This window comes from Danio rerio, chromosome 8, assembly GCF_049306965.1.
Source record: "Danio rerio strain Tuebingen ecotype United States chromosome 8, GRCz12tu, whole genome shotgun sequence".
Classification (NCBI taxonomy): domain Eukaryota; kingdom Metazoa; phylum Chordata; class Actinopteri; order Cypriniformes; family Danionidae; genus Danio; species Danio rerio.
Genome location: NC_133183.1, coordinates 32640672 through 32655643, shown reverse-complemented (window position 1 = coordinate 32655643; position 14972 = coordinate 32640672). Strand labels below are relative to the sequence as shown.

The following is a 14972-nucleotide window of genomic DNA, read 5'->3' as shown; positions in this document are numbered from 1 at the left end:
AATACATTTTTCAGTCCCTCCAGGATTTTTCAAGTCCAATGGTTCTTGAGACAAGAAGAAATAAATTTAACAGGATGTTTTCATAGCAAAATACAATAATTGATAAGTTAACAAGTAAAGCAAATAAGCAAATAAATCATTTAGGAGCGTTTATGACTTTTGATCAATTTAATACATTAATAAAAACATCTTCACAAACTTTAAAAAAGCATTTTTTATAATCTAATTCTCAGAATTAAAAAATATTCCATCGTGTTATGCTGGAATATTTAACAAATATGAGTTTTAAATCATGCTTTTCTTACTTAGATTTTTTTTGTCTTGTTTCTAGTCCAAATATCTAAAAATGGATTAAGTCAAGAGCATTTTCAATTTTTCTTAAATATTTTCTTCTTTTAAGAAATAATATGCTAAACTTGAGTGAATTTTTCCTTAAAACAAGCAAAAAATCTGCCACTGATTAGGTAAAATAATCTTATGCCAAAATGAAAAACAAGATTATTTTTCTTACCCTGTTGGCAGATTATTTTGTTTGTTTAAAAAAAAAACTCGCTTCATTTATAATTTATTAAGCAAATTATAAATAATAATTATTTATTTAAACAATACAATATTTTTTGCTTGTCTAGAAAAATAACTTGTAGATATTTGCACTAGAAAAAAAGACAAAAACTCTAAGTATGAAATCATTTTTGCAGTGATAAGAAGACACTTCGCTGTGGTAAATCACTATAACACAGCCTTTCATGTCTTCATTCTTTAATGAATGGCTGTACATGAAGCACTCATAACAATTAAATAATTAACATCAATTCTTTGAATCGTATAACATTGCATTGACACTACAGTACAGTATATAGTCAAATCCCTCAACTCTACTTTCCATTAAGGCAGATTTTATTGACGACAAAGACTATAAGAAGCAGAACAGATGAATGCACAAGAGAGAGAGATTGGAAATTAGCGATAGAGAGTTTAAGATGAAACAGAGCGTTCCTGTTAAGCTACCCGTCCCACAGCAGCTCATTCAAAGGAACTCTGCCCAACAACAGCAGTGTTTTCATGCATGTGCGCACATATCAGACAGCCATTCAATAATTTAATGATTACCGTGAGCCGGATTTCATTCCATCTAATTGCAGCCACGGAAATAAAACACAGCCTAAAACTAGGTGAGACGTCCCATGCCAGACAACTTACTCAAGCTCTGTTTCAGTCCTGTTGCAGAATGAACAATCACATTCAGAAAGCCGCAAAGCCCCGTGGATTCATCGTCTGTGTGGGGGAAGAAAAAAAATTCAAGTACAATAATGCAGAGTAATAGTTTTAGTGTACATTTTTTGTTACACTTCACAAATTACTATGACAATTTTTTATATGACTTAATAAAATTTATAAAAATGACTAATAATAAAAATATTGACTTTAATAAAAAATAAACAAAAACAAAGCAAAGCAAAACTAAACAAAACAAAATGAAACTTAAAAAAAAAAAAAAAAACTAAACTCACCATGTTTATTGACTGTCAGGAAACAAAACAAAACAAAAAACTCACCATCTTTATTGACTTTCAGAGAACAAAACACAAATCAAAACAAAAAAAAAAACAAAAAAAAACAAACAAACACTCACCATCTTTATTAACTGTCAGAGGGCAAAACAAAGCAAAGCAAAACAAAAAAATTAAACACGCACCATCTTTATTGACTGTCAGAGGAATGCTGTGAACTGTCTGTAGCTTCACGCAAGAGTTTGTAAGCATCTGCAACTCCAGAGAAGTCAAAGAAAAACTCTTGAAACCTGAAACAAACACAAGCGACTTAGTCATTGGAGCCAGCTGTATCTGCTTTTAACTGGAAATAAGAGACTGTAAAGAAGTTAGGAAGATTTTGTGAGGAACATCTTGTAAGTGCTTACATTTTTTCTGCTGCTCCCGAATGACTTCTCTCCATTCTTCTCGTTCATAGTCAGATGAAATCAGGAATGTATAACCCTGAAATAAAGAAATAAAACACAAGAAGGGCACAAGAGATAAGAACTTTTGAAAACAGCTTACTTACATATCTAAATTCATGTTACATTTGCATCTTTTGACAATGTACTGAGCTTTTCCCAGGACTTATGAAGGATAACCTAAGCATTTAATACCAATTAATGATTTAATAAATAATTTAAAGGTAACACAAACACCTAATATGTTTTTTAAACATTGTATTAGCAACACATTAAAAGTTTGAAGAAAAAAAACATCTTTGTACTTTGTTCTCATGACTTTTTAAATAATTTTACCCCCAAAAAACGCTTAAGCTTTGAATAAGGTTTGCAGAATGCTGTGCCTCCTCTATATTATTTATAAATTATTTATAGCATTAAGCTAGTTCATGATTAAAACAAGCTAATTTCTCCTAACAGGCCATAAGAAACTACATAATTTAATTTAAAATCTACTTTAAATTTCTTCATTTTCTACATCAATATATGTATCCTAATCGAATGACATTTAGATATTTGTATTGGAACAAGAAATACTGCACAATTAATATTTTTTCCTCATTTATTGCCACTCCCTAAAATGAACAGAAACTAAAGATACATCTGATGCTCTGATAATGTTCTGTAATGCTTTAAACTGTGGATTTAAATGTTTTTAAGATCCGCAATACCCAAAAGATGGAGTAGAAATTTGATATTAGCTTTGTACCGGTCATCTGGTGTAAGAAAATTATATAAACAGGCAGCTCATAAATGTTTGGAATAACAAAATTAAAAGTGTAAACTATGTCAGAATTATTTATTTAAGGTAAACTACTGTATCTCGAAAGTCTCAAAGTTTTCTCCTAGCAAATATCCTTTTAGCAAACACGCAGTTTGAGAAGATTTTGTGCTACTGAAAAGAAAGAAAAAAGTAAACAAAAAATAACCTAAACTTGTCTTAGCGTTTACAAACACCAACTCTCTGATGATTTAAAGTGCTTCTTTAATCCTCACTTGTAAGTTGTTTTGGATAAAAGCGTCTGCTCAATGAGTAAATGTAATATGTAAATGATTCACCTTGCCGTTCCTGTTACTGACTCTGAAGGCCATGCAGGGAGACATAAGGAGAAGCAGCGATTCCTGTTCGCACAGTTTCTTCCTGAGGCGATCCAGCACTTTTCCTCCTTTACACACTCTCTGAACACACAGAGAGACCAGATTGAAAACAGTCAACAAAAAGCTGATTTTTTTGGCAGTAGAAGAGCATTTCTGATGATCTCATCCACCTTTTCCCGCTGGATCTCGTTTTTGATCTGAGAGATCTTGACCTTCAAAGCATCAATCTCCTCTTCTGGTATCTGTGGAACAGGCGAGGACTCAGACTCATCGATGGTCTGGAAGGTGACGTCCGCTAGCGGGATATACCACTTACAGTCATACTGCTGCCCCTTCCTGAACACACACACACACACATACATAGACATCCAAACCAGCGCTCACATACATGACAATCAACAGCAGATGGCAAAAAAGACAAACAACAATGATTCTATAGGAATGAAAAATAAATCATGTCTTACCCTCCAGTTTGTTTCTTCAATTTAGCGCAGAGCAGAATGTCGGTAAAGAGGAAGACGTGTCGCAGTTTTCGTGCACCTTCTACTAACTCCACCATAAACTGGTCTCGAAGAAGCTGTCGATTCTTCAAAGACAAGAATAAGAAAGAAAGAAAGAGCATTATTGTTAGGTATGTTCACACATACAAGGAATTTGTTTACATGACAGAGCTCCTAAAGTGCAACAGAATTACAGAGACAGGACAAAAAAACAGATAATAAATATATTTAAAAATATAAGTAAGTAGTGAATGCAAATATACAAACTTACAAGTGTATGTGCAGATATATTACTATATACAACGTTATTTGTGCAACTGTTATGTGCAAATTGGCACGTAAAGTATGTTAAATAAGTGTGTATATGTGTATAAAAAGTGTATAGCGGGTAGATTAGGTGGTGTATGCGTCCAAATGTCCAGCAATTTGTCTCTAGTGAAACCCTGTGACTCAAGACAAGACAAACTAACAAAAACTCAAAAAAGACTGCAGAGCATGACACGGAGGCAACCATCGTTGTGGGCGCCATCATGACAACTCCCTTATGACAAAGTATTAAGAATAACACCGAAACTAATGGACCCTTTTCTGACAGCACTGTAAAAAGTGCTCGGTTCCACACAATCGATTTGTATTTGGAACAACATAAAGGAATTATTTAACGTATTGTTTACAAATATAAGTGGACTGAACATAAAATGATTACAGTTTTTTTTTTCAATCGCTGACAAGCGCTTACCCATACTTCAGATGTTTTTTCTAAACTCCTAACACACACACATCTACAAAACACAATTGGCCAAATGGTTAATTTTCTTCTCAAAAATACATTTCGTTACAGTTTTTTACGATTGGCTCAAGCACAACTTTGAAATTAAGGCTCATTTTGTCAAAACACTTCACACAATTTCCACATCCACACACACAAACAGCAGCACACATTAGTTATTTTGCTAAATTTAAACTGTACTGAACACACACACTTTATTCAATATGAATCTGTTTGCTTCATTAACACACTGCCAAAATTGCATCAATCTTAAGCACTCCTTTCTAACTGACTAATACTGATATAATTTGCGTTTGATTTGTTTCAGAGGTATTGCTATAAAGTACATGAACATACTAAATTATCTAAACAGTGATAGACTGATAGCTAAATATTACCCAATCCTAACAAACCATACAACAATGTCAAGCTTATTTATTCAGCTTTCTGGAGACGTATAATAATAAAAAATAATAATAAAAAAATAAAAAACAACATCACCCATCCCGCCTCCTTTTTACCAATCTTCCTCCCTTTCGTGCTTTCTCTTCCTGCGACATTGTCTTTCATATTTATTGAAGACTAATATTTATAGCTATACTACTGTAAACATATTTATTGACTAGTGAAGTTTACACCTATTGGTTTTTATTGTGGTTCCAGCTGAATGGTGTGCCTGCACACCTGATGGTTGTGTTCAGCCTTTGCTTTGAAATTGCAAGGTAATTCCATCATGAAACATTTCTGTGTCAAAAACATCCAAGTGTGTTTAGTGATTTGCAAATCACTGTGTGTAATGTTTAGCAAAAAGTATAAAGCTGACTATGTGCTTACAGTTGTGCAGATTTAGCCTTGTGTTTCGCTCCTTGAGTGTAAGGTTTTGCCGGTTGTGAGCAAAGTTTAATTGTAGTGTGTAAGCAATCGTAAAACAAAAAACTGTAAATACCATATATAATAACTCTTCATTTCAAAATAGAGCACATCTTTTTCTGCACACACCAACTTTACCAAAACACTGAAAATCTGACTCAAAATGAAAATATTCTGTCAAAGATTAACACTTGTTTTCCCTTCAACAGGTACATGCAGTCAATCAAAGTACAGCAGGTTTCAAAACACTGGCTATTGTTGACATTACATCATCTGTAGAGAATTCTGTTACAATTTTACAGGTATTTGCATGCAAAACATGCAATGCACCATTTTGACAAAATGTCTTGGTTGGGAACTGTACTGTATGTCCACAGGTACAGTAAAGTTTCCATTCAAAAGCATTCCAGTAAAGAGTAAATAAGATTTTGTCCCTTTACTGTTAACTACAGGAGGTACAGTAAAAGCATGGTATGATAGAACAGAGCAAGTTTTACAGTACTGCTTCCAGTGAACAAAATATCCATGAAACGCACAAGAGCATTCTGAATAAAAAAACATAAATAACATAAAAACATAAATCAGCGTTGTGTCAATTATTTAGTTGTTTGTTTATTATCAGCTGAGATATATTTCTGATATTGATATTGTTTTTGAATTGATATGATTGCAGAAGCAGAGGTTTTTATACTGTATAAGGTTAGGAATATTGTTTTTGCTATTAAGGGATGTTGTGTGTTATTTTGTTGGGTGGTATAGCTTGTCTTTTCAGAAGATATAAGCAGTGTGGAAATGTGTTCACTGACTGCATATCAGGTGAAAACAACATGGAATGTGTGAATGGTATGGCCACACTAATTGTGTTTAGAGTTTTGAAAATGTGTTTGAACAAACAAACAGCACCTATTAACATTTCCTCAAACCCATACTATATATATATATATATATATATATATATATATATATATATATATATATATATATATATATATATATATATATATGCTGAAATAAAACAAACAAGCTACACTAAACACACAAAAAAAACACTTAAATTAGTAACCACAGTCAAATAGGAATGGAAAATAATATTCTGACAACTCCAAAATTGTAATCATCCACGATGTTATATATATATATATATAAATTTTTTTTTTTAAATCTTGAACCATTTAGTTTCAGTTGTTCACCAATAGAGGGCGCTCGTGTATCGTTTGGCTGCCCTTCACAATCGGTGGCAGTCGCTGTTTTCCCTGAGGCTTGAGGTCATTTAAAGTAGGTGAGCAGGAGCAGCAGCCAATGAGAGACTCCGACTCATTCACTCATAAGGAGGCCTGACACACTTAAGAAATTGCGCTATTGTGGGTGAGTCACACGAGCTATTTTCATGATATTGACGGGAGCCTGAGGGGGTTTCAACCTCGGACAAGCAAGGCTAGATGGGATGAAAATAAAAAAAAGTGAGCAGGGTTGAGACTATTCAGCAATGACAAGACATAAAGATTATTCACAGTACGAATAATATAAAAACACATCCATATATAACTCTAGATGGACTGAAAACAATATTAAATAGATCACTTTGTCTTCAACACAAACGTGCCGGTCAGTTTTCACCCAGTTTGGGTTAAAGAAAACAAAAAACACTCAAAAGTGTCTGTATGCTGTAAAACCCAACAGTTAACTTTATCAAATGAAAATAGTGTAGTTAACTTAAAATTGACTGAAAGTTAATTCTACTCATTTGAAAATAGTTTTGAACTCAAGTGTTGAAGGTAATGAGTTAAATACGTAAATACAACACTACTTAAGTTATTAAATGATGTAAGTTCACAGTACTCATATAGAATAGTTTTTTTTAACTCAAATGGTTTGTTGCAATCAGTTGCCTCAAACAGTTTGAGTTGCCTTAACTTATTGGACTTTAAGGTACTCAGCTTGTTTGAGTTCTCTTCTTTCATCAGCTTTTACTGTTCTCAAATTGCTTCATTTACTATGGATTCAGTTCAAAGTACTCATTAGGATTAGTTTATGAACTTAAATGGTTTGTAGCAATCAGTTTCCTCAAATGGTTTCAGTTACCTTTATTTTTTGGGGTTTTACAGTGTAAATTTTAATTTCTACACATATTTTCTATTTCTGTTCTCTCAAAAAGATTCTCCCTCTCTCTAGTAGTCATAAATCTTCCCGTCTATTTGTTTATTTTTAGTTTTGAGTTTTATTCATATCTAAATTTTGAAGCATTTTATCAAAGGATATAGTCGTGTAGTCATATTGTCATAAATGATTTGTCTGATTTTATTCTATTAAAAATTCAGTTTGCAGTATTTTAAAAGATATGGAGTGATACCCAAATCCCCCTTTTTGACTCTTAAGTCTAACATGCCAAAAAAAAGCCCACTTTTTTGTTCAGATTTGTTGCCAGAAATGTAAACCAGCAAATTAGAGCCCCACATATAGCTAGCATGCATATCGGGCTTCAGGCCTGCTTTACAAAAAACTTTTTAAAAAGTTTAATGAGATCTAATGCGTGCGGTCCAGAAGCTCCAGTGATGTCTTGCGCATAGAGATTTCCAGCCACGCATAATGGAGAACATAAAGACAAAAATTGGCAATGGAGAACCTAAAACTATGATAAACACTAGAGGAAACGCAAACGTCTAGTCACCTTTTCAAATTGTGACAACTTTAAATGATGAGCCAACTGGCTATGCACAATGCACAACATTAATTTGAGTAAACCCAATGTGTAACACATACCGCTTGGATATCAATGTCATTTAAAAACAGAAACTTCTACTTAAAAAAAAAACAAAGAAAAACCTCCAAACATTTCTCTAAAGTATTCTGATAATACCAGACGAAAAAGCATCAACTTTCTATCAAATACAAATCTGGTCTATTTTAATGGCTGTAACAGCATGAGCTGTTTGGCGGAAAAAAAAACGGCTTCGGGTCGGCCACAGGCCAAAAATTGATAAGCTGTTGGACAAGGGCAAGGCTTGGGCTTAGATTTAAGGCCAGTGCAGGGCTCTACAATAAATGTTAAAGAAAATAATACCTCATTTTCAATTTTAAACACAAGATTTTAGAAAACTGTTTGCAATTCTTAATGTAATTAATGAAGTATGATATTAAATAAATTGTCTGCCCAGCTGTGTATAAATGTAGGGGTTTATATGTATATACAAGATATACAGTATGATTCCTACAAGACCTTCCCTCTCAGGTCATCCTTTACAACTGGATGTGCATTTGCACTCTTGAGTGACCGAATGAACTGTCTCTAATTGAAGGGTGTGTGACATATGTGAAAGACATCTGCTCTCTTCATGCCCTTAATGTCTGTCTCTCTCTTTGTGTGTGTGTGTGTGTGTGTGTGTGTGTAGATGCCTTCAAAACACTGTTTCTGACCTGTGACCTGGCCTCAGCGAGTGTGTGTTTACGCCTTATGTTTAAAGTTGGTTCGAGCTGATAGAGAGGCAACATGACTACAGTGTACCTATCTTCTGATGGCTTCATCATGTCATAAAGCGTGAATCATCTTAGACTGGGTTCTTGAACATGACCATAGGTTCACAGTACTCAAATGGCCTCCACAGTCACCAGATCTCAATCCAATAGAGCCCCTTTGGGATGTGGCCGACAAATCTGCAGCAACTGCGTGATGCTATCATGTCAATATGGAGCAAAATCTCTAAGGAATATTTCCAGTACCTTGTTGAATCCATGCCACGAAGGATTAAAGTAGTTCTGAGGGCAAAAGGGGGTCCAACCCAGAACTAGTAAGGTGTACCTAATAAAGTGACCGGTGAGCGTAACACAAATAAATGCATGGAACTATATGATCCCGACACACAAAAAAAAAAAAAAAATAGAATCACTTGATTTTTATAATTTAATTATAAATTTCTAGGCATCTTTCTGACAAAAAGACGGATAATGTCATTTTATATATATATATATATATATATATATATATATATATATATATATATATATATATATATATATATATATATATATATATATATATATATATATATATATATATATTTATGGCTATGGAAAAAAATAAGAGACTTGAAAATTGTCAGTTTTACAGGATTTGTTAGATATAGGTTTGAGTATAAAAGTAATATTTGTCTTACTCTTTAAATGTTTCATGAATTTTATTTACATTTTTTATTTGTTGTGATTTTAAATCAGGCATATTACACCAAACATAGATCCAATTATTCTTCTGAAATTAAAATGACATATTTGACAGTAATACAAACAGTGATTACGTATATTACATGAATATATATGTATAATATGTCAAAAAAGAATAGAATCAAATGCTTTACTAAAAATAAATAACAACATATTGTAAATTTAGCTCGAATTTTCAATTGGTCTCAATTTTTATTTGTATAGACATATATTGTTTGAAGACAGAAAGCTTTCAACATTATTCACAACATTACATTATAAAATGAAACTTTTCCTTTTGTGATCCATGATAAAATAAATTCAGAAACCATTAATAGTCATAAGAGCATATCGCAACTCAGTGGAGAAACAGATATATCTTGGGCCTGGCGATGATTACCAGTAATGATGAATGCTAAAATAAAGTATTTTTATTAATACTATCACATATTCGTGTAATGATGTTTATCATCGATTTCCAGCAAAGCAATATATATTTTTTTTCATCAAAGCACAAATATTTACTGGAAATATGATTAAGTCAGCTGTATTGTTCCCCATCAGATTATTTTGTCAGACATTTTTGTAATCATTCAAATAATAAACAATCGCTATCTCTGAACTCATTCTCTGAATTTTCTGTAATAAAAATGCTCACAAGACTACAATCAGAGAGTCACTTCCCACACGGTTTTCCAGTAATGTGCGAGGAAGTGTAGGATCAGGTCAGCTGACTCATGGTTCAGAGGGTTTGTGTTCATTCTGAAGCGGGGAAGGGTGTTGAGATACTTCTCGTTTCGCAAAAGTGACCTCTGATAATGGAGGAAGGGGAACAGGAAGGCGGGAGATGATTATATTGTTGACGGGACCCATGTGTTTTGTAACTAGAGTGAGCCAATGAATATTTCTGAAAATATTACTGATAATTGCAGAAGCTTGAGAGAGAGGATTTTCCTTCTGGCCTGGCCTGGGCTGGCTTTTTTACTCGAGTTGAAAGAAATGTTAACTGAAGCGTTAAAAACTACCTAAATAATTACAAAAACCCACAAACAAATGACTACAAGCTCGACTACAATTAAACTGACAACTGAAAAATCTGTTTACTTTTGGTATGGTTAACCAAAAATTCAAATTGGCCCATAATTTACTTATTCTCGAATGGTTCCAAACCTTCATGAGTTACATTCTTCTGTTCAACACAAAAGAAGACAATCTGAAGAAAGCTGAAAACCTGCAACCAACAACTCCCATATACGAAAAAACAAGAACTATAGAAGTCAATGGTTACAGGTTTACAAAGTTTATCTTAAATGTCTTCTTTTGTGTTCAACAGAAAAAAAAAAAAACTCATACAAGATTGGAACAAGTAAGGGGTGAGTAAATTATGACATCTCAGTTTTAGTTGAATTATCTCTTTAATAACCTCATCTGCCTACATGTTTTTGATAAAATGCAGAGCTTGTGCAAACAAATCCATATTTGAACAATTCCAGTAAGATCAAATAATAATAATAATAACATGAATAATTATAATAATTCCTTACATTTATATAGCACTTTTCTGGGCACTCAAAGCGCTTTACACATACTGTAGGAGGGAATCTTCTCATCCACCACCAGTGCGCAGTGCGTTTACGTTACATGGACATCCAGTTATTTACCTTAATCTGAATAAGACAGTACTATAAATAAGATGTTTACATGAAGGGCTTTTTGAATGTTGCGCCACCAGGCTATCCACGTTTCATGCTATTTGACTGTATTCCATGCAGTTTCATGTAATTTTGGGTGTTTCATCTTTAATTTTTCGACTTTACCTTCAGTTCGGCAGTTTCACTTTCACTCATGAACATTTGATTCATGCCCCTGTGACAAACTGAGGTATTGGACACGAGTTTGGTAAGGACTGGTGGAAGAGTTGTTTTAATTTAATTTAATTTAATACTGCACACTAAATGGAAAGAAAATACTTCTTTACTGACAGCCGTGTGTGTGGATCTTTTTGCAAAACGTGGCAAAGAGTCTTACAAGACATCGATAATGTCACTAACATATGCAAACTTCACATGTCTTAATTCCATTTCTGTTTAGTTTAATGATGACTTTAGTCGGATTGAGGTAATCAAAAATCGCTGTTTACATGGTAAACTCTTAAACAGAGGCTGCGTCCGAAACCGCATACTTCCATACTATATAGTACGCTAAAATCAGTATGCGAGCCGAGTAGTATGTCCGAATTCATAGAATTCGAAAATCAGTAGGCGAGAAGTACCCGGATGACTTACTACTTCCGGCAAGATTCTGAAGTGTGCATCCCATGCATGCTGTGCTATCCCATAATGCCCCGTGAGAGTATTCATGAATGGGACTGAAGCAACGCAACTGACGCAGGTAGGTCACGTGACCATGACAAAATGGCGGATATAGTAAGTCCGAATTCCATTTATACTTTTCACATTCATACTGTATAGAACGTACTTTTCTAACGGCCGAGTAGCACGTTTAAATTTAAATGCAGTGCCTACTGAGTAGTAGGCGGTTTCGGACGCAGCCAGAGTATTGTCTTAACTGTATTAAAATCAGAGTATGTCCATGTAAACGTACTCAACGTTTGACTCAACCACACTGTCAGGGCTCTGCAAACTTGGCTTTGCGAAGCAGCAATTTTTGCATGTCCGTACATCAAAAGCAGGTATACTAGGCTCACGCTTATTGTCAGTGGAAGATGATTTAGTCACGTCAGGAATCCAACCACGGATTAGCATGTTGTCCTCACAGAAACAGGCTCAGTCATCACACTGAATCAGGCAAGCTATATAGTTATGGTTCAATTTAATTATTATGCACACTTTAAATGCAGCAAGTAATGTGTGAATGATGTTTACACATGCATTATGAGGGCTGGTGGAGAGGTACGAGTGAAATTGGACAAACAATGGGGGGCATGTGTCCTAAAAGGTTGAAAACTAGGCCAGTATGGCTAGGAACTATACTACACTACATTATACTATACTATACTATACTATACTATACTATACTATACTATACTATACTATACATTCCAGCATAGGTTAATTCAATTCAAATTCATTTGTATAGTGCTTTTCACAATAACTATTATCAAAAAAACTTAGGCAATACCATGGCTGCAGCGGGTGCAATTATATCACGCAGTGCAGGAAAGTTCCCTGATTATTACGCTGGAATGAGACTATCGTTCATAGCTATATTAGTCTAGAAAATATTATCTTTTCATGGTCAATATAATTACAGAAGTTGCAAGCCTTTTATATTGGAAAAATGTATTTAATAGGAAAAATGTAGTCATTTTGAAGTGAAATGCTAATGGTCCAATCTGATTCAATGATTTATGCTAAGCTAAGCTAAAGGTGCTCTCGCCAGATCCAGAGATCGGCTCAATGGACTTCTAAAATGAGGAAATGTTCAAAAAATGTGAGTACATACATTAGACAGTTTTTGATCTGGCTGGCACTGACCTCTCCTTTCTTCACTGTCATGGACTGACGGCGGGGTGTGATCTCTTCATTAATGCTGGAGAGGAAGTTCTGGGAAATGCGGAGGGCGTCCTGCAGCAGAGGGTAATCTGGATGACTGGATGGGGTGTGCTTCAGGAGGTCCTGGAATTGACAAAAACTTGATTTAGCCAATGGGAAATCCAAATGAAAAATGTTTAAGTGGTGATCAAATGCGCGCTCTTTAAGTTTTACTCACATGGAGGACGAGTGTGCTGCGAGTGACCCGATCCACTGGTTTATACAGCAGCGCTGAGAACGACAAAACCAAACGAGTGATCAGAATACTAAACACAGACGTGGAAAAATGAATCATCTTAATCTCTTACTTTCCAGAGAGTGCTTGGCATTCTGGTCTTTGGCGCTCTTGACTTTCAGATTCTGAAGGTGAAACGGTAAACAAATACATAAATTTACCAAGATACCAGCTCTTGTTTTGACAAGCGCACAATGCAAGCGCTTAAAACTGACCTCTGAAATCTCAGCAAACTGAGAATTGGCTTGGCAACACTTTTCAGCCGTTTCCACTGCAATCTTATAGTTGTCCACAAAAGCTCTGTACACGCCAAGCTGGCTGGCCTGAGTGGGAAGATGAAACGACAGAAGAGAGAGTGAGGGAGAAGGTGTTTATAGATAAAAGTGAGCGCTGGAGGCGGATTACTCATGCATGCATGCTACGTCTGCTTGATTCTGCTTACTAAGGGGGAGCAAGCAGCCCTTCGTGGCCTGTTTTGGCACGGTTGACATGTTTCTGATATTCAAAGATAAGCAAATACTAGTCCGAGCCATTAATAAGACAATAAAACTCATCATAAACTATGACAGTGATGTAGCTGGTTGATAAAAGGCTTTCAATATCCATGTAAAATATAAATTATGATAACTTTTTGTTTATCTGGTCACAATTTATATTGACACAGATGCAAAATAAAGTTCTTAACTAGTCTCTGAATATATTCATTCATTCATTCATTCTGCTTAGTCCCTTTATTCATCAAGCGTTGCCACAGCAGAATGAACTGCAAACTATTCCAGCATATGTTTTACACAGTGGATGCCCTCCAGCTGCAACCAAGTACAGGGAAACATCCATACCAATGACTGTAAAAATATGGATGACGCAACAGCGCCTTTTCCCGTTAAACAAGAACTGCTGAAATTGAAGCCTGGGCATGCGCAGAAGGGACTACCAGGTGGAGCTAGAGGCGGAGCTGAGGAATCAAGCTTCCAACCAAACGCTTGTACATCAAATCAACCACGCCCCCCGAACTTCTCACTTGACCGTCCGTATCTGCACTATAACAAAGGCTCGCTAATATAAATATAAGCACTTGTTTTTTAAAACATGTAATAATATATGATTTTAAAACTTTGTCATGTAAGCTGTTTTTAATCATTTAATAAAAGCAATACATGTTGGACTGTGAAAATAAAAAATCTTTCAAACACTCTAGCCTAAGTTAGACTAAGCTATGAGCACAAAAAAAAAAAAAAAAAACATTTCTCTTATAACGGGTTGATGGTATTTCTTATCTTCACAGCGGTAGAAATATTATATGTAAAATATGGAAAATAGCATATAAAACAACTCATACATTTTTAGAAAGGTTTATTTTAACTAGATAAAAATATACAAAATACACCCCATGGACAGCTATTTGCCATGCAGGAAAAATCGTGCGTTTAAAAGATAAATACAGCAAGATTTCTAAATTTCAATAGGATATTAATACATCCCATCCCTGCACTATTTGAAATAATCCTTATTAATTTGTACAATAAACTTATCAGTATTAATGCATCAACTGATATCTATATGACATACTGTAGGCCTATCAGCTGCTGCAACATTGTTTGTATATTGTTTATCATTTTTTGCCTCCGTTTTCATTTGCTTTATTCCATGCCGTAATATCCAGCAAACAAGAATTTACCTTCATTTTGATGTTTAGTAGGTGTTTTCAAATAAAAAGCCAACAGAAAATGGTGTATATAAATAATATAACATTCACAGC

General features: G+C 34.5%; 1 protein-coding gene across 3 annotated transcripts in view; it reads right to left on the bottom strand.

The window, feature by feature from the left end:
- si:dkey-91m11.5 overlaps positions 1-14972 on the bottom strand; it is a 95368-nt gene that overhangs the window by 22042 nt on the left and 58354 nt on the right. For all 3 annotated transcript variants that reach the window (XM_005167174.6, XM_073909592.1, NM_001123253.1), the window contains 10 exons: positions 13429-13536; positions 13287-13338; positions 13157-13209; positions 12922-13062; positions 3556-3677; positions 3262-3427; positions 3053-3172; positions 1919-1994; positions 1697-1801; positions 1201-1275 (listed from right to left, as the gene is read on the bottom strand). In XM_005167174.6, coding sequence (XP_005167231.1) covers positions 1201-1275; positions 1697-1801; positions 1919-1994; positions 3053-3172; positions 3262-3427; positions 3556-3677; positions 12922-13062; positions 13157-13209; positions 13287-13338; positions 13429-13536 — 1018 coding nt within the window. The remainder of the gene's footprint in view (positions 1-1200; positions 1276-1696; positions 1802-1918; positions 1995-3052; positions 3173-3261; positions 3428-3555; positions 3678-12921; positions 13063-13156; positions 13210-13286; positions 13339-13428; positions 13537-14972) is intronic.